The sequence below is a fragment of the Lynx rufus genome, unplaced genomic scaffold, assembly GCF_022079265.1.
Source record: "Lynx rufus isolate CCGP_SWC_20201006 ecotype Redwood Valley unplaced genomic scaffold, mLynRuf1.p SCAF_23, whole genome shotgun sequence".
NCBI lineage: Eukaryota > Metazoa > Chordata > Mammalia > Carnivora > Felidae > Lynx > Lynx rufus.
Window position 1 is genome coordinate 9,603,086 of NW_025814838.1, and position 25,087 is coordinate 9,628,172.

General features: G+C 41.0%; 1 protein-coding gene across 1 annotated transcript in view; it reads right to left on the reverse strand.

The window, feature by feature from the left end:
* Positions 1-25,087, reverse strand: part of IQCK (IQ motif containing K) — an 87,565-nt gene that overhangs the window by 13,254 nt on the left and 49,224 nt on the right. The window contains exon 7 of the mRNA XM_047087810.1: positions 18,825-18,909. Within this exon, the coding sequence (XP_046943766.1) occupies positions 18,825-18,909 (85 nt within the window). The remainder of the gene's footprint in view (positions 1-18,824; positions 18,910-25,087) is intronic.

Here is a 25,087-nt window from a genome sequence, read left to right on the forward strand (position 1 = left end):
AATAAATGTATGTTGTGAGCCACTGAGTTTTGGGGTGGTTTGTTAAGCAGCATTATTGTGACAATAGCTAGCTGACACACTTCTTGACATTATATTATGTATTTATTTTTATCTGTATAGTCTATGGCAAGAATGCCAGTTCCATGAGGGCAGGGACTTGGTCTTATTCCCTGCAGTACTCCCAGCATCTAGACCAACGCCTGCCTGCCCCATAGCAGGTACTCAATAAACACTAGTGAGTGAATATCAGTGAATGAATTGATCTAATTGTAGAGCATGCCTGCTTAACCTTTATGCTATTAGACTGCCTTAGAGTTAGCCTAGAAAATTACCAAGTATTAGAAAAAGAATTGTCTTGAATACGAGTTCTAGGCAGCATACCCTTTACAAAGAAAATGGGACATGCACCAAGTTGTCTGCCAGTCTCTGTGCCAGACGCCATCCCTCTTCACCTGGGCCACCCAGGTCACCCCAGACTTCACCCAGAAGCGGACCCTGGAGTCACCCAGAAACCACAATCACCCTCTGCCTGAGAATGGAAGCGCTGCTTTAAATGACACTGGCTCACCTGGTTGGGCGGCTGTCCCCAGAGGAAAGCCAGAGTGATGGCTAATGACGCACACAAAGAGAGGAAATCACCCCCCCCCAACCCCTGCCCTGAACAGCTGCACCAGGAGACACCCCCCTCTGGAAAGGAGGAAGAGGAAGTCAAGAAAGCTGTAAAGCTGACTAACAATCTGGGGAAGGCAACAGTCACAAAAAAGCAGAAGGAAAAAGGCTGGCCCTTAAGTCACTAATTGTTGGGCTGGCTGACAAAATACAAATCAATACCCACTCCTCAGGTTTCCCTCAGGTCCTGCCACTTCAGGGCTCACTTTGGGTTGGGAATATCTTGAATGTGAAATTGGCCAAATTCGTACCTTCCAACTACATGAACAGTGTGTTTTCCTTCAAATACAAATGCTCAGCGGGCACCTGGGTGACTCAATGGGTTGAGCATCTGACTTTGGGTCAGGTCATGACCTCATGGGTTCATGAGTTCGAGGCCCACATCAGGCTCACTGCTGTAAGTGCAGAGCCCTCTTCAGATCTTTTGTTCTCTTTTCTCTCTGCCCCACATCTGCTTGTACTCTCTCTCTCAAAAATTAACATTAAAAAACCCCACAAATACAAATGCTCAGGATAGATCTACGTGTGCTGATGTGGAAAGCTATCCTCAATGCTAAAAGAAAGGCAGGACTCAGGATGTAGAGTGTGTGCCCATATTTATAAAAAAAACAATAAATATACATAAATGTTCACATGTACAAAAGAAAAACACTAAAAAGACACACACCAAATTGTTAACAGTGGTTTTATCTGGGAGACAGGTTTAGAGTAGGACAAGAATGGAGAGTTCCACATTTAACTTTAAAGTACTTGTTATAAAAAATAAAAAAATAAAAAAATAAAGTACTTGTTATATATAAACTATAAGGTACCACCTGGGTGGCTCAGTCAGTTAAATGTCCAACTTCAGCTCAGGTCACAATCTCACAGTTCACAAGTTCAAGCTCTGCGTTGGGCTCTGTGCTGACAGCTCAGAGCCCAGAGCCTGCTTCAGATTCTGTGTCTCCCTCTCTCTCTGTCCCTCCCCACTCTGTCCCTCCCTTGCTCGCACTCTGGCTCTTTCTCTCAAAAAAAAAAAAAAATTAATTAAAAAAAAGTACTTGTTATGGACTGAATGTGTTCTCCTCAAATTGTAGCCCCCAACATGATGAGATTAGGGAGTGGTAATTAGAATTAGATGAAGTCACCAGGATAGGATCCTCATGATGGGATTAGTACTCTTATAAGAGGAAATCAGAGAACTTGTTCTTTCTGTCTCTCTCTGCCATAAGTGGACACAGCAAGAAGGCAGCCATCTGCAAGCCAGGAAGAAGTTTTTCACCAGACACCGAATATGCCGGCACCTTGATCTTGAGGCTTCCAGCCTTCAGAACTGTAAGAAATAAATGTCTGTTCTTAAGTTCCCCGATCTGTGGCATCCTGTTATACAGCAGCCCAAGCTAAGACATTATTTCTGTATGGGTTTTGTTTACCATGACTATCTTCCATTTTATAATAAAAATATCAATGAAAGACTTTTTTCATACAAAGATGGCCATCCATTTCCATACCCAAACTGACATGCTCCTCCTTGCAATATGTTCTGAGGTGGTCAGATGTGGTTGTAAAAGGACCTCTTGTTTCATATGACGTTTGCCAGTGACAAGGAGGCCTCTCCTCCCTTGCTCTGAGGTGAGGACTGTTATTGAATCCTTGACACCATGCCTCTGCTTGCCTTGTCCTTTTAGTTACATCAGTGTTTACTTGCCGCAAATTAGTGCTGACTTAACCCATCCGGCAGAAGATCGTGGTCTACAGCCATGCCCAGATCTGCCCACATCACCACCCCTCGGGAATGGGTGTGTTCATCCCACTTCTCGTCTCCATCTGCTCCTTGGCGTGCCAGCTACTCTCATACCTCAAGCAATCTTCTAATAGCACACATAAAATTGACAGAGAAAGACTACTCTCTCCATCTGCTCTTGAAAACCTCTCTGATGTGTTTAGGAAACAGAACCTCAAATAGGGTACTTTTCAAATAGGGAAGACACTGATAGATAATTACACCCATAGTGATACCATTCATTTCTGCAGCTAGAATTCACAGGACACTTTCTTGTGTGGTGCCACTGAAGAACATTTTGATCTTTATGCTAACGTGGTGAGCTGGACAGCTATTATCAGTCTCAAAGAGAAAGAAACTGAGATTCCGAGGATAGTGATTTGCACTGGATCATCTAGTAGATAGGTAGCCAAGTGGATTCCAATTCACTGGTGGGTCTTAAATCTGGCTGTACATTAGTGTCACGTCAGGGGTCTTTTAAAAACTGCCAATCTCTTATCCTCACCCTGGCCAGTTGAACAAATATCTCAGGGGAATGAGGCCTTGGGTATTAGAATTTAAAAAGAAAATCTTGGGGCGCCTGGGTGGCGCAGTCGGTTAAGCGTCCGACTTCAGCCAGGTCACGATCTCGCGGTCTGTGAGTTTGAGCCCCGCGTCAGGCTCTGGGCTGATGGCTCGGAGCCTGGAGCCTGTTTCCGATTCTGTGTCTCCCTCTCTCTCTGCCCCTCACCCGTTCATGCTCTGTTTCTCTCTGTCCCAAAAATAAAAAAAATAATAATAAAAAAAAAATAAAAAGAAAATCTTTCCAAGGATGACCTTGATATACAGTGAGGCTTGAAACCATTGCAATCCATAGGTAATAGATAAGCCAGTCTTTTGTTAAACTCACATGTGCTAATTCATCACCAGGATTAAGAGCTCTCTCTTATTGGGGTGCTATATTGGGGTGCTATACCACTCAACAGTAAAAAGGAAGAGACTACTGATCTCCACAACCACATGCAGGAACCTGATGCATCAGGTCCAGTGAAGGAAGCCAGATACAAAGGCTATATTTTTTATGATTCCATTTATCTGACATTCTGGAAAAGGCAAAACCAGAGGGGCAGCAAACAGATCAGTGAGCATCCAAGGCTGGTGGTAGGGACAGGGGTTAACTACAGAGGGACAGCCTGAGAGAATTTTGGGAGATGATATAAATGTTTCTATGCCTTGATTACGGGGGTAGTTATACTATATGCAGTTGTCAAGACTGAAAGACTATACACAACAAAAGGTAAATTTTACTGTATGTAATATATATCTTGAGAAACTTGATTAAAAAACACATATACACAAAATGAGATTTACTACACACCCACTAAAATGGCTAAAACTAAAAAAGACTGACCATACTAAGTACTGGTAAGGACATAGAACAATGGGAACTCTCATACATTTCTAGTAAGAATGCAAAAAAATAAAAATAAAAATAAAAGAGAGAGATGGGATTCTGAGGACAGTCAGACCTGGGCTTAAACTCTGGCCTTACCACTTATCACTGTGTGATGTTGGGCAAGTCACTTAGGGTTTCTAGGCCTTGGTTGGTTCATCTACACATGAGATAATAGTAGTACTTACCTGCCTACTTTATAGGATCAGCATAAAGCATAAAGGAGATAATGCTTGTAAAACACTTAATCCAATGCCTGACACACAGCAAAAGAAGCAATAACACTAGATTTTGCTATTCTTCTTCTTTTTTTTTTTAATTAATTTATTTATTTTGAGAGAGAGAGAGAGTGTTTATGCACATGCACACAAGCATGCAAGCTGGGGAGGGGCGGAGAGAGAGGAAAAGAGAGAATCCCAAGCAGGCTCCATGCTGTCACTGCAGAGCTCAACATGGGGCTCAATCCCATGAACCCTGAGATCATGACCTGAGCTGAAACCAAGAGTCGGATGCTCAACCGAATGAGCCACCCAGTTGTCCCTAGATTTTTGCTATTCTTAACATTATTATCATTCTTCTTGTTATTGCTTCCTCTGAGCTCATCAAGAGATGGATGATGTTTCTAAAGCACCCAGCACTGTTCTTGGCAAGTCGAAGGTCCTCAATACACATCTGTCAAATGAGAGAGTCAATGGAAGAAGTAGGCCTCTATTTGAGTGGAACCGGCAGAAGGGATACCCACAGCCATCCTTGGGGGCACTCCACTTCACATGATAGAGGTCTAATATTGGGATCCCCACCTAAAACCAAGACCTCCAGAATGTTGAGAAGTACAGAAGTTTTGCTCTACTTTATCAGCTCGTATACATGACCTAGATCTCCCTAATAGCTTATAAACATTCTCCATGTGTTAGAAAATGCTCACAACCAATTTTACTATGGAGGAGGTTCACAAATACCTGCAATACAGCCTAAAGGAAAGGGCATTTGGGGATCTTCTGGTTGGGAAGGTAAGGTGATAGTGAAACTGAAAAATAGACTGAAAATGTATTCATGGGCCAGCAAACACCAAGAAGATTCCTTAAGAAGAGAAATCTGTCTATGTGGAGTTCCCACTAGAGGAACTGTGGGCAGAGATTTCTTATCAAATCACAAAGGTCGTGACCAACCCTCTGAGGCTATCAAGAGATGGCTGTGCACCATCAAGAGGAAAGCTGAGGGTAATCTGATGCAACACCCATTTTTAGCATTCCTTTTGCACAATACAATGTCTGACTTTTGCCAGGGAAGTCTGCCCACCTGTCAGGAGATATCAGCACTCAGGACAGAAATTCCGAATGAAGACAATCTTTTCTGTCCAATACTCAGATGAATTAAACACACCCCATTAGCTTTCAGCTGGTGCTCTCCTTTCAAGCCTGTTTGGGGGACCGTAATTTCCCCTCTCACACTTCATTTCTTCACCTTACGAGGCTTGGTGCAGAGGTGGTTCACAAAGTCCAATGCTAAAATGAATACACTTTTCTCAAGAGTGATCTCTTGGGGATTAACAAGACAGCTGTTGAGTTCAAGGATCCTGGTACAAAAGTACCTTCCCACAACAGTCTGTGTGTAAGTGCCTGTGTCGATCCCAGAGAAGGGCTTTTAAAATGGAACAGAACAGTTTGTTCTTCTTTGTTTTCAAATGCCTTCATTAGAGAGATAATTTAAGGGATTCAGTTATTCACTAAAATATTTATTATGTACCTAGTATGTGCCAGACAGTGTTCTAGGGGCTGGGGATACAGGATGAACAACTCAAGCAACCTCTACCCTTACGGAGCTCACATTCCAGTCAGGATGACAGGCAAGAGACAAACAAGTGAATATTCAGTATGATGTCAGGTGATTGGTAAGTGATAGGCAGAAAACAAAGCAAAGTAAGAAGCTGGAGAGTGATGAGGGGGTGCCATTTTGGAAAGGGTGACCAGAACAGATATTCAAGAAGAATCCTGAATGAAGCAAGAGAAGGTACTGTGATTGAGAGTTGCCAAGTGCAAAGAATAAACAGCAAGTGCAAAGGCCTTGAGATGGGAGCATGCATGGTGTCCCTGATGAACTATATAAGAAGGCCACCTGCTGGTTTTTTAAACAGATGCCCTGGGATGCCTCGTTAGCTTATTCGGTAGAGCATGCAACTCTTGATCTAAGGAAGATGGAACCAGTAATAATAACAGCAACAACATCAGCTAATATTTACTGTGGATTTACTATGTGCCTGGTACTGTGCCAAGGCCCAAATGTGGACTAACCATCCAATTCAATCTTCACAGGTGGGAACTATTATTATTCCTGTTTTATGAACAGGAAATTGTGGTCCAGAAGTTAAATAACCCACCCAAAGTTATCAATAACCTGACATACAGATTCAAACAGATCTGTCTGCTGCTAGAGCCCATATTATTAACAACTGGCCATGAAGCATGTTTTACACAGAATAAAACAAGTCTTTCCACTCACCCACAACATTTAAGAACAAGAAAGTTAAGGCTAATGATGAGAACTTCAAGTTCTCATTTGGGGGGGAGGGTCATGCCTACCAGCCCAGCCAGCTGCCAGAAGTGGATGAAATTTTCTCTTCCCCTAAGTGCAGAGCTTCAACTTGGAATTTCTGATGTCTGCATAAAAATATGGGAGGAACTACAAAACTTTTTCTTTGTATTCTTTGAAGGGCCTTTTCATAGTTGCTTGGCTTTTATCCTGCACTGTTCTCCTCATCCATTTTCTACCTAACGTAAAGAGAAAGGAGTGGTTTTTCAGGGGGAAAATATCAAGTTCAATCAAATCAAACACAGTTGAACACCCATCTCTTTCTTTTCCTCTTATTGTGGTAAAATACACATAACATAAAATTTACCACCTGAACCATTTTTTCATTTTTTTTTAAGTTTATTATTTCGAGAGAGACAGAGTGAGTGGGGGAGGGGCAGAGAGCAAGAATCCCAAGCAGGCTCCATGCTGCCAGCACAGAGCTCAACACGGGGCTTGAACTCACAAAACCATGAGATAATAACCTGAGCCGAAACCAAGAGTCTGATACTTATCCGACTGAACCACCCAGGCACCCCACCACCTTAACCATTTTTAAATGTAAGTACACTAAGTAACTGTTGTGCAACCATCACCACCATCCATCCCAAGACCCCTTCACAGCTTCTAAATCTGAAAGTCTGTACCCACTGAACACTCCCATATTTACCTTCTCCCCAGCCCCATAACCACGGTTATACTTTCTGTCTTTATGATTCTTACTATTCTAAGCTCCTCCTATAACGTGGAATCATACAGAATTTGTCTTTTTGTGACTGGCTTATTTCACTTAGCCTTAGGTCTTCAAGGTTCATCCACGTTGTAGCACATTACAGATTTCTTTCCTTTTGAAGGCTGAACAATATTACATTTCATATATATAGCACATTTTGCTTATCCATTTGTCTATTGATGGACACTTGAGTTGCTTCCACGATTTAGGTATTGCGAATAATGCTAGGAACATGGGTGTACAAATATCTATTCGAGACCCCACTTTCAGTTCTTTTGGAACACACACCACTTTTTATTTAGAATCTTCAGAATGGTCTAAAGAGGGAAATGCCGGGGCGCCTGGGTGGCTCAGTCGGTTAAGCGTCCGACTTCGGCTCAGGTCATGATCTCACGGTCTGTGAGTTCGAGCCCCGCGTCGGGCTCTGTGCTGACAGCTCAGAGCCTGGAGCTTGTTTCCGATTCTGTGTCTCCCTCTCTCTCTGACCTTCCCCCATTCATGCTCTGTCTCTGTCTCAAAAATGAATAAACGTTAAAAAAAATTAAAAAAAAATAAAGAGGGAAATGCCAATATTTCTCCCCTGCCTTTTCAACTGTTGGCTGATCCAATGGGGTTTTCTCTAGTGAAGTCTAACACATGTGCTGTGAAAGGCTTTCTTTGTTCATGAAATCAAAGAGTTCTCCAAATGACTTGTGGTCTGTTATTTCTTGTTAATTAAGACTGTAACAGGAGAGCTATAGGCAAAATAATCAAACTTCCTTGCAACCCAAAAAAATCATTTGAGCCTAGTTCTTTTCTACACATAGACACAAGTGTGTGTAAACGTGCACGCACACACAGACACACACACACACACAGAGCCCTAAAGAGGCTGAGGAATAATAGTTTAATGATGCCAAATTTGAAAAGAGGAAAAGGGATCATGGTTAAATGTAGGGTTCCAAGTCTTTATTTAAATAATGTTTTTACGGGTACTTGGGTGGCTCAGTCAGTTAAGCGACTGCCTCTTGGTTTCAGCTCAGGTCATTATCTCATGGTTCATGAGTTCGAGCCTGGCCCTTACTTGGGATTCTCTCTCTCTCCCTCTCTTTGCCCCTCTCCTGCTCACGCTCTCACTCTCTCAAAATAAACATTAAAAAAGAATCATTTATACATGTTTTTATTCCACTGTAAAAATAACATATAATTTTGTTTTTATCTATAAAAACAATAGATAATTTGAAAAATAAAAAAAAAAGTAGAGGGCAAAAACGTCACCCTCATCCCACCTCTGAACAACTACAATATTTTTCATATATTTGTTTCTTGTGCATTATCTACATGCACTTGTTTTAACATAATTATAAACAATATATATATACATATATATATAAGACATTTTATTCTTCCTTCACTTAATATACTATGGCAATATCCATCTTGTCACTATGCTCTTTATTATTTTTAGTGTCGGCATAATATTCCATTGAGTAAATGCCCAGTCTTTATTTTATAATTACTACATTATTGAGTATTGATTATTTTACATTTTACTTAAACTAAAAGATGTCATACACTTTCATGAAGAAAATTCTGATCCTGTATCATAACTTTGGTTCTGGTAGAGCTTCACTTATTCAGCCTCCAGCTACCAGAGTAGGCCAAGAGATATGTAGATATAACAAGTGGCCGCTCAATCATCACTTTTTAGGCTTCGTGAAGCCTCAGAGATCTGCTGTACTGGTTGCAAATGGTGTTCCCTAGACAGAGTTGTGCAGTGTACAACTCACACAACTGGTCACACTGCCTTTACCTGTTCATACACTCTTGCACAGTCCATGCAACTTCAACTTCCCTCGACATACTTTATGGACCCAATCTCTTACTCTTCCTCTCTTCACTCTCCTGTCTAGACCTACAGCAGGGCATATTTGTCTATATTGCTGGTGCATGTAAATATATCTACAGGCTAGTCTCCAGCCTCTCTAGAGAATAATATAGAAATAATTGTCAAAACTCTGAAAAAAGATGCTTACTTTTTGGGCCATCAATTCTACTTCTAGCAATTAATCTCATAGAGAAAATCAGATAAGGGTGCAGACATATGAACAAGGATGTTTTTCATAATATATGTTACATAGTAGAGAAAACTAGAATGTCCAGCTATGGTCAAATAAATTATGTATTATAGAGCCATTATAATTTGTGAAACTGACTTTTGTGTGCTGACAAAGAAGGATATTCCCAATATAATCATTAAGGGGAAAAAGCAGGCACAAAACAGTGATTATCATCATAATTTTGTTTTAAAAACTTCCTAATGAATAGGAAAAATTCTAAAGGGATGAATACATGATTGAATTTTTAAAAACTTATATGTATTATCCTTTTTTCCACAATGGAAATCTATTACTTAAGCAATAAAAATAATATATGTGCCTAAGAAAATTTTGCTCCTTGGGGTAGGCTTCCCCTTCCCAACTACGGGCAAGCCGATATGGGCCCCAGTCTTTCCCTGGGACAAAGTGGCACCCAGATTTCTATTTTGTGTCCATATCCTCTTTAATGTGCAACTAATCAAGAGTCTAGAACTTTTTATCTTGAAAATTATCATTGTCAGGACTCCTACTGTGACAGAAACCCCTCTGGAAGAGACTCATTTGTACAGCTGAATCCAGATGTTCCACAGCCTTAAAGGCTCAGCTCCCTCCTGTCTCTCATCTCTCTCTCTGCAGTCACTTCTCCACTGGGTTCTTCACACAGTCGCAAGATGTGTGCGGACAGCTGGGCCTCCCAGAGACCCCCATGCAAAGCAAGCTGCTGCACTGTGTGAACAACTGTAAGACTCCCAGAATGGATTTCACTAGGTGTGAGTGGCCTGATTTAGGTCTTGCCCATCATGAACTAATCCCTGTAGCCAGAGGGATACAATATTCTAGTGTCCAAGCCGACACAGACCCACCTGTGCGGTGAGGGGGCGGGGGACTGTCCGACTTCAAACATGCGCTCTTCGTTTACAGCAAGCTATTTCTCCTTGGGGGCACCTCATCCACCCCAGGTCATTGCACAACAGACAAAGGTATAAATGCACAGATTCTCCTTGTTCTCTGCAGGTGGAGATCAGGATCTCCAATTTTTTTTTTTTTTTTTCCTGTAAAGCCACAAAGGCGCTGCTGGAGCAACCTTGCTCTGTATTGTTCATCAAATGAACAAAAACGGTAATGATTAGTAGCCTTTGTGATTGTCAGTTGTCACAGTGCCTAGAGGGGAAGTTGATCCTGGGAAGAGGGAAGACTGTGTGCCACACTGGAGTCTAGGCTGAGTTAGACAAAATAAAATAAACAAATGGGCAGAAGGCATAAAACACCTGGAGCTTATTTAGACAGAACCAATATTCAATGGATTTATCTGGTCTCTCTGTCCTAAATCATTAAGGAAATTTCAATCCTTATGGCCCATGAGAACTTCATTTGAACTTCACAGGAGAGCAGAGTTTTCTCTATTAATTGTTACCTATTCTATCCAGTATTTCATAAGCAGAAGAACCACTGATGTGGCAGCTTATGACCAATCACACTTCAGAAAGGAGAGTGTCCAGAGGACCAGATTTCATTCACAGTATCCAAATGGATTTAAAAAAATTCAGTTTGCATGTTGAAACAATCTAGACTAACCATTACTCTAGTGTTCTGAAAGAAGGAATAAGAGCATGTCTCCTTTTACAGACGTGTTTAATATCTAGTAATAACTACCAGGAATCTATTTATAGGGCTAATTATAAAGTCACAGCTACCAAGAATAGCTCAGTACACATAGCTTTTCATACCATGTGACATTTCTTTTAATGTGGTTGGTTAACATATATTTTTATGATATGTCCAGCTAGTTTTATGATAAGTGAGGATGTCAGATTTCTGGATTTTAAAACTTCCTGCCAAGAATATTATTCAATCTTAAAAAGGAAGGAAGTTCTGGGGCGTGTGGGTGGCTCAGTCAGTTAGTTAAGCGTCGACTTCGGCTCAGGTCATGATTTCTCAGTTTGTGAGTTCAAGCCCTGCGTCCTGCTCTGTGCTGACAGCTTGGAGCCTGGAGTCTGCTTCGGATTTTATGTCTCCCTCTCTCTCTACCCCTCCCTCGCTCATGCTCTGTCTCTCAAAAATAAATAAACACTAAAAAAATTTTTAATATAATAAAAAAAGGAAGGAAGTTCTGACACATGCTACAACAGGTAGTCAAATCCTAGAGACAGAAAGTAGGAGGGTGGTTGTCAGGGGCTGGGGGAAGGAGGGAATAGGGAGGAGTTATTGTTTAGTGGGCACAGAGTTTCAGTTTAGAATGATGAAAAAAGTTCTGGAGATGGATGGTGGTAACGGCTATACAACAACGTGAATGTGCTTAATGTCACTGAACTCTACAACTAAAAATCGTTAAAATGGTAAATTTCTTTTTTATAGTTTTTAAAAATTTATTTGTTTGTTTTTAGAGAGAGAGTGAGCATGAGTGGGGGATAGGGGCAGAAGGAAAGAGAGAGAAAAAGAGAGAGAGAATCTTAAGCAGGCTCCACGCTGAGCGGGGAGCCTGATGCAGGGCTCAATCTCATGACCCTGGGATCATGACTTGAGCCAAAATCACGAGTAGGAACGCTTAACCAACTCAGTCACCTGGGCACCCCAAAATGGTAAATTTCATGTTATGTATATTTTAGCATATGAAAAAATTTTGTGGAAGACTATATTTTTCCTTCATGGTGTTTAAGAAAGTACAAGTAAAGGTTTTCATTAATTGCAAAACCTTCATAGTAAGTGCAGTGAAACTACATGCGAGTGTGTAAGGAAAGAGAGTTTGTACCATTGCCAGCTATGAGGTAACACTTCACGAATTCCTGAAAATCCCTTTTTCTGGTCATAGGATACCTCACTGTTATTCACAAATCCAGGCCCAAAATCAAGAACCTGTGTCAGAAGAACATATGGTTAAAAGGAATAAAGTGCCTTGCTTTGTATTTTTCCCCATAATATTCATGTGTTTATTATTTTTTTAAGTTTATTTATTTGTTTTGAGAGAGAGAGAGAGAGAGTGACTGAGCAGGGCAGGGTCAGAAAGACAGGGAGAGACAGAACCCCAAGCAGGCTCCACACTGTCAGCATGGAGCCAGATATGGGGCTCAAATCCATGAACCATGAGACCATGACCTCAGCTGAAACCAAGAGGTGGATGCTTAACCGACTGAACCACCCAGGCTCCCCTCATTTGTTTCCTTATATAGAATTCACATAACATAAAATTCACCCTTTTAAAGTTTACAATTCAGTGCTTTTTATTCACAAAGCTGTACAACCATCCCCACTATCTAATTCCAGAACATTCTATCACCCAAAACAATGCCATTAGCAGTCACTCCCAGTGCTTCTCTTCCTCCAGTCCCTGACCACCACTAATCTGGTATCTTTTTAAAATTTTTTTCTTAATCTTTATTATTTATTTTTGAGAGAAAGAGAGAGAGAGAGAGAGAGAGAGAGAGAGAGCAAGGGAGGGGCTGAGAGAGAGGGAGACACAGAATCCGAAGTAGGCTCCAGGCTCTGAGCTGTCAACACAGAGCCTGACATGGGGCTCGAACTCATGGATTGCAAGATCATGGCCTGAGCCAAATGGGACGCTTAACAGACTGAACCACCCAGGTGCCCCTAATCTGGTTTCTGTGTAGGGATTTACCTATTCTGGACATTTTACTTAAATGGACTATGTGGCCTATTGTGTCTGGCTCCTTTTACTTAGCATAAAGCTTTCAAGGTTCACCCATTTTGTAGCAGGTAACAGTACTTCACTCCTTTTGATGGCCGAGCAACACTCCATTACATGGATGTACCACGTTTTATGTATCCATTCATCAGTTGGTGGACATTTGGATTATTTTCCACATTTCGGCTACTGTGAATAATGCTTCTGTGAACCTTCATGTACAAGTGTTTGGACAGATGCTTTCCATTACCTTAAATATACACCTAGGAGTGGGAATGCAGAGTCATGGAGTGGTGGCTCAATTTTTAGATTTTTGAGGAACTGCCAAACTGCTTTCCAAAGTGGCAGCACCATCTTCCATTCTCACCAGCACTGTGTGAGCCCTTCCAAGATCTCTACACTCTCACCAATATTTGTTGTCTTTTGGATCCTAGCCATACTGGTGGGTGTGAGGTGGTATCTCACTGTGGTTTTGCTTTACATTTCCTACATCTTTTCATGGGTTTGCATATAGTCTTTGAAGCAGTGTGTATTTGAATCCTTTGCCAGTTTTGTAATTGTGTTATTTGTCGGGTTGTGAGAATTCTTTATATATTCGAGATATTGAGCCCTTATTTGATACAAGATTTGCAAATATTTTCTCCCATTCTGTGAATTGACTTTTTTATTCACTTGATGGTGTTCTTAGGAGCCAAAAGTTTTCCATTTTGATGAAGTCCGATGTGCTTTTCTTCTCTTGTTGCTTGTGCTTTTTGTTATGTAAACTGTTGTTTAATCCAAAGTCATGAAAATTTACACCTATGTTTCCTTTTCAGAGTTTTACTGTTTTTGCATTTTAATTTAGGTCTGATTAATTTTGGATTAATTTTTGTATATTGTACGAGGTGGGAGTCTAACTTGATTTTTTGCATGTGGATATTCAGGCGTTCCATCACTATTTGTTGAAAAGACTATTCTTTCCCCATTGAATGGTCTTGGCACTCTTGTTAAAAATCAATTGACCATAAATTTAAGGGGTTATTTCTGGACTCTCAATTCTATTCTATTGATCTATGCCTGTCCTTATGCCACTAGCATTTGGTTACTGTAGCTTTATAGTAAGTTTTCCAATAGAGAAGTGTGAGTCCTCCAACTTTGTCTTTTTCAAGACTGTTTTGGCTATTTGGGGTCTCTTATATTTTCACGTGAAACTTAGGATCTGCTTGTTGATTTCTGTTAAAAAAAAAGGCAGTTGGGATTTTGATAGAGGTTGCATTGAACCTGCAGATCAAATTGTACCGCCATCTTTACAACATCAGGTCCTCCAATCAATAGACACAGGCTGTCTTTTCTTTTGTTTGGGTCTTTCAAAATTTCTTTGCAGTTTCCAGCATAAGTCTTGCAGTGCTTTTGTTAAATTTATTCCTAAGTATTTTATTCTTTTTGACGCTATTACAAATGGGATTGTTCTGTTAATTTCATTTTCAGATTGTTCATTGCTAAGTATGTACAAATACACTTGATTTTTGTATATTGATTTGGTATCCTGCAACCTTGCTGGACTTGTTTATTAGTTCTTTTGTGTGTGTGTGTGTGTGTGTGTGTGTGTGTGTGTGTGAATTAGTTAGGAATTTCTGTATGGAAGATCATGTCTGTACAGAGAATAGAGATAGTTTTACTTCCTCCTTTCCAATCCGATGCCTTTTATTTCTTTTCTTGCCTAATTTCCTTAGCTAAAACCTCTAGTGCTATGTTGAACTAAAGTAGAGATAATATCTTTGTCTTGTTCCCAATTTTAGGGGGAAAACACCCAGTCCTTTCTCCCTAAATATATTAGCTGTGGAGTTTTATGACCACCCTTTATGAAGTTATTGAGTGTTTTTATCATAATGTAATATAATCATGTTTATTAATTATAAATTAATGGTTAATTTATTAATTATAAATAACAAAATCATTGGATTTTGTGTTCTGCATCCATTGGCATGAAAACATGGTTTAAATAAATTTGAAATTAATGAAAATTATACTATAGCCTGTTTGTAAAAACTGTTCAGTGTATATAAGGCTACAGTCTCTCAAATTTTTCCCAGCTACTCCAAGTTATCCACTGCTGTCAGATTGCTCTGTTTCCCTTTAGATATTTACCTGTCCTTTGTGTGTGTGTGTGTGTGTGTGTGTGTGTGTGTGTAGTTGTCAAAAATATACAGTACAGGGGCGCCTGGGTGGCGCAGTCGGTTAAGCGTCCGACTTCAGCCAGGTCACGATCTCGCGGTCCGTGAGTTCGAGCCCCGCGTCGGGCTCTGGGCTGATGGCTCGGAGCCTGGAGCCTGTTTCCGATTCTGTGTCTCCCTCTCTCTCTGCCCCTCCCCCGTTCATGCTCTGTCTCTCTCTGTCCCAAAAATAAATAAATGTTGAAAAAAAAATATACAGTACATTTTAAAAATTTTTTAATGATTATTCAGTTTTGAGAGAACAGGGGAAGAGCAGTGAGAGAGAGGGGGACACAGAATCTGAAGCAGGCTTCAGGCTCTGAGCTGTCAGCTCAGAGCCCTACACAGGGCTTGAACTCACAAACCACAAGATCATGACCTGAGCTGAAGGTGGATGCTTAAATGACTGAGCCACGCAAGCACCCCATAAAAATATACAGTATGTTTTAATAAAATTGGTATTTCTCACACACACACACACACACACACACACAAACACACGCAATTTCCTCCCCTTGGGATATCATCTTGGTCCCAGCAGACAATCCAGTGTTCCATCTTTCTTTTAAGGCTGAGACCAAGTCCTTCCTCTTTTGTGGAAGCTTCCAAGGTCATCCCATATATCAGACCTCTTTTCCTTCTGGCAACAACTTAGGATCTTCCCCCCTCACTTGGTGACCTTTAGTAATATATTTTTAGCACAGGAGATGTTTGGGTTTGAACAACCTGAACTCTCACACAGTATACACTGACCTGTAAACATCTTTTGTACTGTGAGGTACTATATCACTAGTGTGATGATGGTACTATAGCCACGGTTAAATTTTGGGCCACTTTGACATCTTTTTATATGGCAGTGTTTGTTGGTGTGATAAGCTGAATTCAGCTGTCTTAAGGACTACAGACAGTCCCCAACTTACGATTACACTTTATGATGGCATGAAAGCCATATGCCTTCAGTAGAAACTATACTTCAAATTTTGAATTTTGATCATTTCCCGGGTGAGTGATATGCTATACAATATTCTCATGAGTCGGCAAACCACAGCTCCCAGTCAGTCATGTGATCACCAGGGTCAGTAACCAATACACTGAGGATAATTCTGCACCCAAACAACTATTCTGTTTTTCATTTTCGGTACAGTATTCAATAAGTTACATGATATATTCAACAATTTATTATAAAATAGGTTTTGTGGGGGATGATTTTGCCCAACTGTTGGCTAATGTAAGTGTTCTGAGCACATTTATAGGTTAGGCGAAGCTAAGCTATGATGTCCAGTGGGTTAAGTATATTAAATGCATTTTCAACTTACACTAGGTTTATCAGGATGTAACTCCATGATAAGTAGAGGAAGATCTCTATGTTTCTCATGCTGTGTCCATAACACAGGCCCCCTGTGTGTGAAAGTCTTATTACTGCATGGGAGAATCAGGGACAGAACATCCCCTTTTACTGTTAACATAGTGATTACAATTTAGGCTTCTGAGTATGATTTGAAGAAAGGGCTTTGCTGTTTTAAAGAAACAAAATCTGCAAATCACTATTTTATTGCATTTGGCTCTTACTGTCTCATTAAAAGGATCAGAAAATGGAAAAGTAAAACTACTAATGCTAGTGTAACAAGTTCAAGTCTCACAAATGAAATATGCTGACGGCAAAGGTGGAACTCAAAAAGCATGTGGAAGCCAGGAATCTTTCACCTTGGTTGGACATCACTGGACTTAAACTAACCTGCTGATGTTCAATTACAGAAGGACAAAGACCATATCTATAAAATATGTAGGAAATGCTGAAAACCTATGTAGTTAAAAATTGTATCTAAATCGTGACATATCACAGAGGGTTTTATTACTGGCTTTTAACTCTTTGGGAACAAACTGCTCCTTATAATGTGCAAGTCTATTATTTAACCTTCACACTTGACTTTGAGCCCTGTGTTCACTGAACAATATTGCCTGAAACAGTAAGCTGCTTATAAGAAAGGACAGTCCCATTTAACATTTAAATTCTTTTTTTTTTTAACGTTTATTTATTTTTGAGACAGAGAGAGACAGAGCATGAACGGGGGAGGGTCAGAGAGAGAGGGAGACACAGAATCTGAAACAGGCTCCAGGCTCTGAGCGGTCAGAACAGAGCCCAACGCGGGGCTCGAACTCACGGACCGTGAGATCATGACCTGAGCCGAAGTCGGATGCTTAACTGACTGAGCCACCCAGGCGCCCCAGTCCCATTTAACATTTAACAAATATTTTGCTTATTGATTTATTAATGGTATCTCATTAGAATTCATCTAATTTCTTCCTGGACAACCGTTTGCCGGCATGTTCACCTCAGGCTACTTCTCCTACAGCAGCTCTGAGGAGAGCGTCAGCATGGAGATGTTTGGCCTCCGTGTAAGTCCACTGAGACCTTTCTCTGTGGCAATGTTCACCACCTCTGAAATCAAATCTAAACTAGTTCCATTGATGTTTAACACTCAGACTTGGGTAGAGACACGCTTTTACCTAGAATAGGAGCTTCATGTTTATTAGAAGCTTCTTAACATTGATGTATGGCCAAAAAATTGGGGAGAATGTATACTTTTTAGCACAAGATACACAGGCCACTCTCATATGTATATTTGGTAAGAATTTTTCAAAGTACATCCTCTGGAAGGGCCACATGACAATATGGATCAGGAGCTTTAGAGAAGAACTCACCTTTTGACCCAGAAATTCCACTTCTAGAATTTGTCCTACATAAACAACCAGACAATTGTGCAAAGATGGCTGCACAAAGATATGTATTACAGCACTTATTATAATAATGATAAACTGGGAATAACCAATAGGAAAATGGCTACAAAAGACAAGTTTCAAAAGAAAAGGTTACTTCTAGCATATGATAAGTGTCTATATGTTATTCTGTCTTCTAAGATTTTTCAAATTTTATATTTTTCATTTATTCATTTTAAAAACTTTTAAGGGGCACCTGGGTGGCTCAGTCAGTTGAGTGTCCACTTCGACTCAGGTCATGATCTCGCAGTTCGTGAGTTCGAGTCCTACATCGGGTTCTGTGCTGACAGCTCAGAGCCTGGAGCCTGCTTCAGATTCTGTGTCTCCCTCTCTCTCTGCCCCTTCCCTGCTCATACTCTGTCTCTCTCTGTCTCTCAAAAATGAATACATGTTAAAAAAAATTAAAAAAAAATTTTTAAGTCCCGTTTAGTTATCATAACAGTGTTATATTAGTTTCAGGTGTACAATATAGTGACTTGACAGTTCCATACATGACTCAGTGCTCATCAAGATAAGTGTACTCTTAGTCCCCTTTACCTGTTTCACCCATCAAGATTTTTAAGGTTTGGAAAGTTTTACAGCAAAATGCCAACAATGATTATTTTGGGGTACCAGTTTCAGCAATTCAAATATTTTTTTTTTGCTCTAACTGAATTATCTGAATTTTCTTTTTCTAAAACGAATATGTATTGCTCTCTGTATGTAAATAATATTATTTTTTAGGTAATACAGGCTAGTATACAGCTACATTAAAAGGCTGTAGAGTACTTTTCATGATAATTGCAAAAGAAGCTTTGGTAAAAATACTAAACCACTCTTTGAGATGTATTTTACAGAGAATCCTATTTCTGAGGTTTGGATGTTAGCTATAATACCCTCTGTTTCAAATTCATCTAACAGTTTTCCCATGGGCACTCTGCATCACAAAAATTCCCCACCAGGCCAAACGCCATAATTGCACAAGACTCTTACCAGATAGGCTCTCCAGAAGGACTGAATGATCAGCGCTGCCTCTCCTTCTGTCAGCAGGAGGGAGAGTGGCATTGCCGGCCGTGGGCTGAAAAGCAATAAAATGGTCATATGCCCCTGAGAATCCATCCTTCAGTCTCAGCAAGGCCTTTGACAACATAATGGCCTCTCTGATTAAGTGCCTCATCCATTTCCATTCTTAGAAAGCAACAATGCCATTTTTGATAGAAAAGTTTAAGCTGGGTTAGCGTGTTTTGTTTTAAAATCGAAGATGGATTTTGTTTTGTTTTGCTTTTAACCAGCAAAATCTTAAATCACTATTAACCTGCTCTGCTTTGAAAGGCTCAGGTTGCTAAAGCTGCATGTTACTCCTAAAGGTGCCACATACATAAGGCTGTGTAGACATAAAACAAGAGACACAGCAAGGGCGACTTTTAAATACTGCCTTATGACTGACACTTAATAAAGGGCTCTTTTTCCAACTTCCTATGGACAGGAAATGAAAACAAAATATTGGCATTTATCTCTGATAAATTGTGTGCACATTACAATTTAATGTGGCTTAAATTCAAGCATATTTTTTAAAAAGAATGTTTCATTTATTTAAAACATTTTTAAAAATTTTTATTTACTTTTTGAGAGAGATTATTTACTTTTTGAGAGAGAGCAAGCATGAGTGGAGGAGGGGCAGAGAGAGAGGGAGACAGAATCTGAAGCAGGCTCCAGGCTCTGAGCTGTCAGCACAGTGCCCGACATGGGGCTCGAACTCACGGACTGTGAGATCATGACCTGAGCTGAAGTCGGACGCTCAACCAACTGAGCCACCCAGGCACCCCAAGCATATTTTTAAGTTAAGTTCTGCTACTACATCTTAATAGGCAATAAAATATGTCAAGTGCTGGGTCAGTTGATACTGTTTGCTCTTTTTGGATTGTGCAGATTGTGATGGGATTTTTGATCACAGATACTACATTTAAAAATCACGGCTAAATGCTCTTTTCTTTTCTTTTCCCTAAAAGTTTCATAGAGATACTAACTCCTGACAAGATCTTATGAGTATGACTTAATTCTGGTTCCTTATGTTTCTCTAAAGCACAGCTACCTCTGAAAAGCCAAGTTAAGTCTTTTTAGATATAGTACAAACAAATGAACTTCTGGAAGTATGTGGGTCATAGAGGCTGATCTCAAGGCAAGAACACTGGAAACGACTTTGCAAGTGAGGGGTTCTTAAGTGCCCTGGCCTCAGAGCTCTCCCTAATAACAACCATCATTTGAATTTATACTAACTCCCATTGTGTAGAGAGGTTGACTAAGCTACCCAAGGTCATACAGCTTGTAGGTGGCCTAGTAGAGATCTGAGCCCAGACCCATCTGATCCCAAAGCCCAGGCTGCCTTCACAATGCTCTGCTAACACCAGACCTCAACTGAGCAAACACTCGCAGATGCCCAGCTTGGCACAGAATGCAAAGCATTATCAGGCAATAATGCGTGATTCTCCAGGTTGTGTGGTTTTATTTCCCCCTAAACTCTGACTTAAAAACAACAACAACAACCCACCCTTCATACAGTATATTTGTTTGAATGAACATGTGTGCTTTGAATTATTCCAGAATCGAAGAAATCAAAGCCAGGAAGAACCTTGGGGGTATTAAGACCATTTCTAGGGAGCACAGTGTTGTTGCCAGGTTCTGGGTCTTGGGCTGGGCAGGTCCTTTTGAAGAGACCAAGTCAAGGACAGTCTTCTACTTCTTTGGAGAGATAATTACACCCTCAAAATGACAGAAACCTTTCCCTAACGTCCTGTTTCCATTTTCACTTGCATGATGTGGTGGCTTTTTTTATTTTTTATGGTTCTGTTTTTGTTTTTCACTTCTTCTTACCTAATATCTGGCTTTCTGGGCTGCAATGGAGCATTCATATTTTGCTGGAGGCTTGCCACCGGAGACACATCGGCTCCCTGCTTTCCACATCAAATGTCTCTACTCATCCACTGTCCTTATTCTTTAAGTCTCAGTTGTGTGACACCAACAAATCACATCCCTGAAGCAATTCTCCTTCACTAGTTAAAAATCAATGGCTTCTAGAGAGACCTTGGGGTTTCTAAGGAGACCTTGGTGTGTTGGCAATGGATTTATGAGACTAATATTATCATGCATTAATACTAGCTGATATTTACTGAGAGCTTTCTGGACTTCCTTCCTATCAGCCTGGCTCCTTGTGCTCCAGCCATGGTGGCCCTTTTCATCTCTCCAAAAGTGCCCTTCCACCCATGGTCTTTGCAGACCCTGCCTTTCCTCTGCCTCCAATATCCTCCTATCTGCAGCCGTATAGCTGTGCAGGTTGCTGCTTAAGGACACCCAGCAGATGGGCCAGAGGGCACTGAAACCCAGCCCATGCTCTGCCCGCTAAGCCATGCTCATGGCCTGGGGTCACATCTGCCCTGGGGTAGGAGTACCTTTTCCTAACTTGCTCAAAATCTAAGGTTGGGGGTGAGAGGGCTGACACTCCTCCTGGTTCACTCTTAACTCTTTCTTCTGATCTCCATTCCAGTGTTATGGAAAGGTGTTTTTTGTTTAGGTTAGGACCCAGTGGAGCTCTGTGTAATTTTCCTTCCTAGTCCTTGGCCTAATTCAGAGATAGAAATCTGTGTGGTTATCTAATTAATGCCCTAATCCTCAGCTGGACTGCAGGCTCCAGGAGGGCAGAGACCAGGCCCGTGTCTGCGCCTCTTGGCAGTCCCAGCACTTAGGAATTATTCCAGAACCAGAGAAGTCAAAGCCAGGGAGAACTGACATTTCTAGTGGGTAGTTGATAAATGTTTGTGGAAGGAGCTCTCTGCCTGGCACAGTGTCCTAAGCACTTTCCATACATTATTTCATTAAATCCTCACAATCTTAGCAAGGATAATAAATAAAAGTAATATTAGCTGTGGTTATCCTTCTTTTAGAACAAAGAAACTGAGGCACAGAGGTGTGAAGTGACTCATTCAAGGTCACAGACCATTTCCTGCTGAGAATCTTTTGGCCCAGGAAGCACAGGGAGTGGCCTAAAAGGGGAAGAGAAGACAGCTCAGAAGGTCACTGATGTGGAATTCAGGGTCTCGCAGCTGTGCGTGTTTAATAGAAGAAAACAAGGTCATTTGCCTAGAAGAAAAAACTGGGGAGGGAGAAAAAAGCCGTAATCATAGAAGATGCCCTCTTCATTAATTCTTACAGTAATAACTTGGCAGGTATTCATTTGTCTGACGCTCCACAGGGAAATCCGATGTCAGGACAGCAGAACAAAGTGGAGTTTGTCACTTGTATCGGAGGGGAGATTTGATGGCGCCTTTCTGTTCGGCTGCAATTTCCCTGCCTTAAGTATGTTTTTCTCTACTGATGTCATGAAATCCTCAAAGTAACAGTATTCCTGTTTTGGAATAGCAGTAGGAAAGGAGACCTGCAAATCTGGGGACAACAGGCTGGGCCAGCCCAACAAAGGGCTTTCACCAGTAATGAAACCTCGAACCACTTTGCATGACAATGAATCTCCAAAAAGCAAAATGAGATTTCTAATAGGCCTTTAAGCAGTAATATGAGGCCACCTTTAGTGACATCCTTGCTTTCATGGCTAAATAATGGGGTGCTGTCTAGTTCCCAAACCAAGAATAAGTATGAGAGAGCCAAATGAAAAGGACTTAATCTTCTGAGTGTAGTCCTTGGGAATTATCAATCATTTCAGCAGGCCAGCGTGAAGGGATAGAAGCCATGTCAGGCCCTTTTCTCTCTTTTGGAATCAGTGCAACTGGCTTCAGGTCAAATAAAAATAGAGATCGAGTAGAGGCAGCTTCTCATCATTGGGGAACTGGGAAGGGGGAGGAGGTGCCATGTCAATCACAGGAGAAGGCAGGCAGGCTCCCTCCTCAAGGGCTTACATGGGACATAAGCCAGAGCAGACAGGTTTGCATGTTTCAACGGCAAAACAGTATCACTGAGTATGTTTCCAAGACTTGTCTTACTGATCATGCTCATTTGTCATGTCTTTTTCCTTTTTTCTTAAATGTGAATCAAATATATTTGAACATAGGAATCGATGCTATAATTCTGAGAAAGAACAAGCATTTATTTTTCTGATTCTGTGTATATGCATAAACACACACACAATTCTTTCCCCCTTTTTGGGTGCTAAGTAAAAGATTTGCAGGACCTAAAAGAGATACAGCACGATTTCAAAATATACAAGGGACTCTGAAAAGTTCATCTTTGTTAATTTCTACATCCAGTTCTAAAACAAGAGGGACCATCCTAAAGTGGCACTTAAACAAAATAAAGCAGAAAGCAGAAAAGCTTGCTTTATATTGAAACTTGAATCTTGGAATCCAAATTCTATCCACTTTTCATTAGGTAAGAGACTAAGTTGTTTTCTTGGAACACGAAAGCACAACCCTGATGCCAAGCCATTTACAAAATGACACAGGCCCTAAATCAATCATCATTTATAAAGCCTTTCTAGGGCCTAAGTATTTAATAACAACTACCCATCCTATCCAGCAAAAGAGATTATCCAGTCCCTGCCCGGCCTTAACTGGTTTCCCAAACATTCTGTGTTAGAGGCATCATCAGTCTTGAGTAATAAATTTCAAATATCTGGAAGAAGTACAACAAAGGTTATCTGGAATGACGCACCCAGATATATGGTGACCAGCCATTAGGATGGAATCTCATAGGATTTTCTGTGATGTCAGGAACAACTCTGAAAATCAGTAGGGTAGAGCCAGCTGTATTACTCTCTAGCGGCCTTAAAGTGCATTCAGAAACCATGGTTACTAGGATGTGATCTGGCTTCTGCCCCCTCACTAATCACCCTGAGAGACCCACAAGCAGGTATTACCCTGGCATCAAGCTGAATCACTCTCCTAAGTTAAACACAGCATCGAATCCCATCTTACCAGCCCCATCACTGGACGTCGCATATGGGTCTAGCCAACAGAGCTCACCTAAGAATGAGACAAGGCCAGGTGCCCACCCTGTAAAGTATAACCGTGTTGAAGGTCAGGGTTGTGATACTTGATGCGTTTTGATAAACGGGTCCAGGTTGCCGTGTTTAGTCTCTTTGTAACGGATTACATGTTTTCTTTAACGTGACTCAACGAAAACCTGAGGGAGACCTGCCTCCTTCCCAATCTCCCTTTTCCCCCTCCAGAGAGTGAGCCTGAGCAAGGGTGGGTGTATCAGAAGAGCAGACCACCTCCCTCTTCACGGCTTCCAAATCTCTGGCAGGGGATCCTAACTTGGTTTGTGTCATGGATCCCTTTTTACTCTGGCAGTTTGGATTTCTTTTCTAAATAACATATATTTTTTTAATTTGAGAGTGAGAGAGGGAGAGAGTACACAAGTGACGAAGGCAAGGGGACAGGCAGAGGGAGGTGCGAGAATCTCAAGCAGGCTCCAAACTCTGACATGGGGCTCACTCCAACGACCCTGGGATCATGACCTGAGCTGAAACCAAGAGTCGGACACTCAAGTTACTGAGCCATCCAGGCACATCGCCCCCCCCCCAATAATACTTTTTTTAAATATGAAAGTAAATATATAAGATTTCAAAGCAAACCAATTATACTGGAATACAGTTTTCAAAATACTAAAAAAAAAAGACCAAAAACAGGTGGTGGGTCGCCTGGGTGGCTCAGTCAGTTAAGTGTCCAACTCTTGATTTTGGCTCAGGTCATGATCTTGCAGTTCCTGAGTTCCAGCCCCTAATGGGCTCTGCACTGATGGCATGGAGCCTGCTTGGGATTCTCTCTCTCAGCCCCTTCCCTGCTTATGTGTGCACATGTGCTCTCTCTCTCTCTCTCAAAATAAATAAAGAACAAAACAAAACCAGGAGGTGACATAATAACATACGTGTTTCTAGAGTATGCAGTAAATAGGAAGAGCTAATGGCATGTCAATTAACTTCTGTAATTTAGAAGAAGTGACATGTGTAAACGATATTTCAAGACCATTGCAACTACTGTATCGGGATGTGAAAAAATCTGATCACTATTAGTGACCAAGACACAGGTACCATGGACTCTTCTGAAGCTCGTTGCCCATGCTCATAATTAAAAGTGAGGCTAAATTTCAGTTAAAGGGTAATGAAAATAGAGAGGCAATGTGTCCACCTTCCAAGTTCAGGGACCCCCGAGTCATTGACAGCATGGCTGGAGCTAGGGAAAGGGGAGAAGACGAGGTTTACATCCAGGATGAGACTGAGAACTAAAGATTTAAAACTAAACAGGATGAAT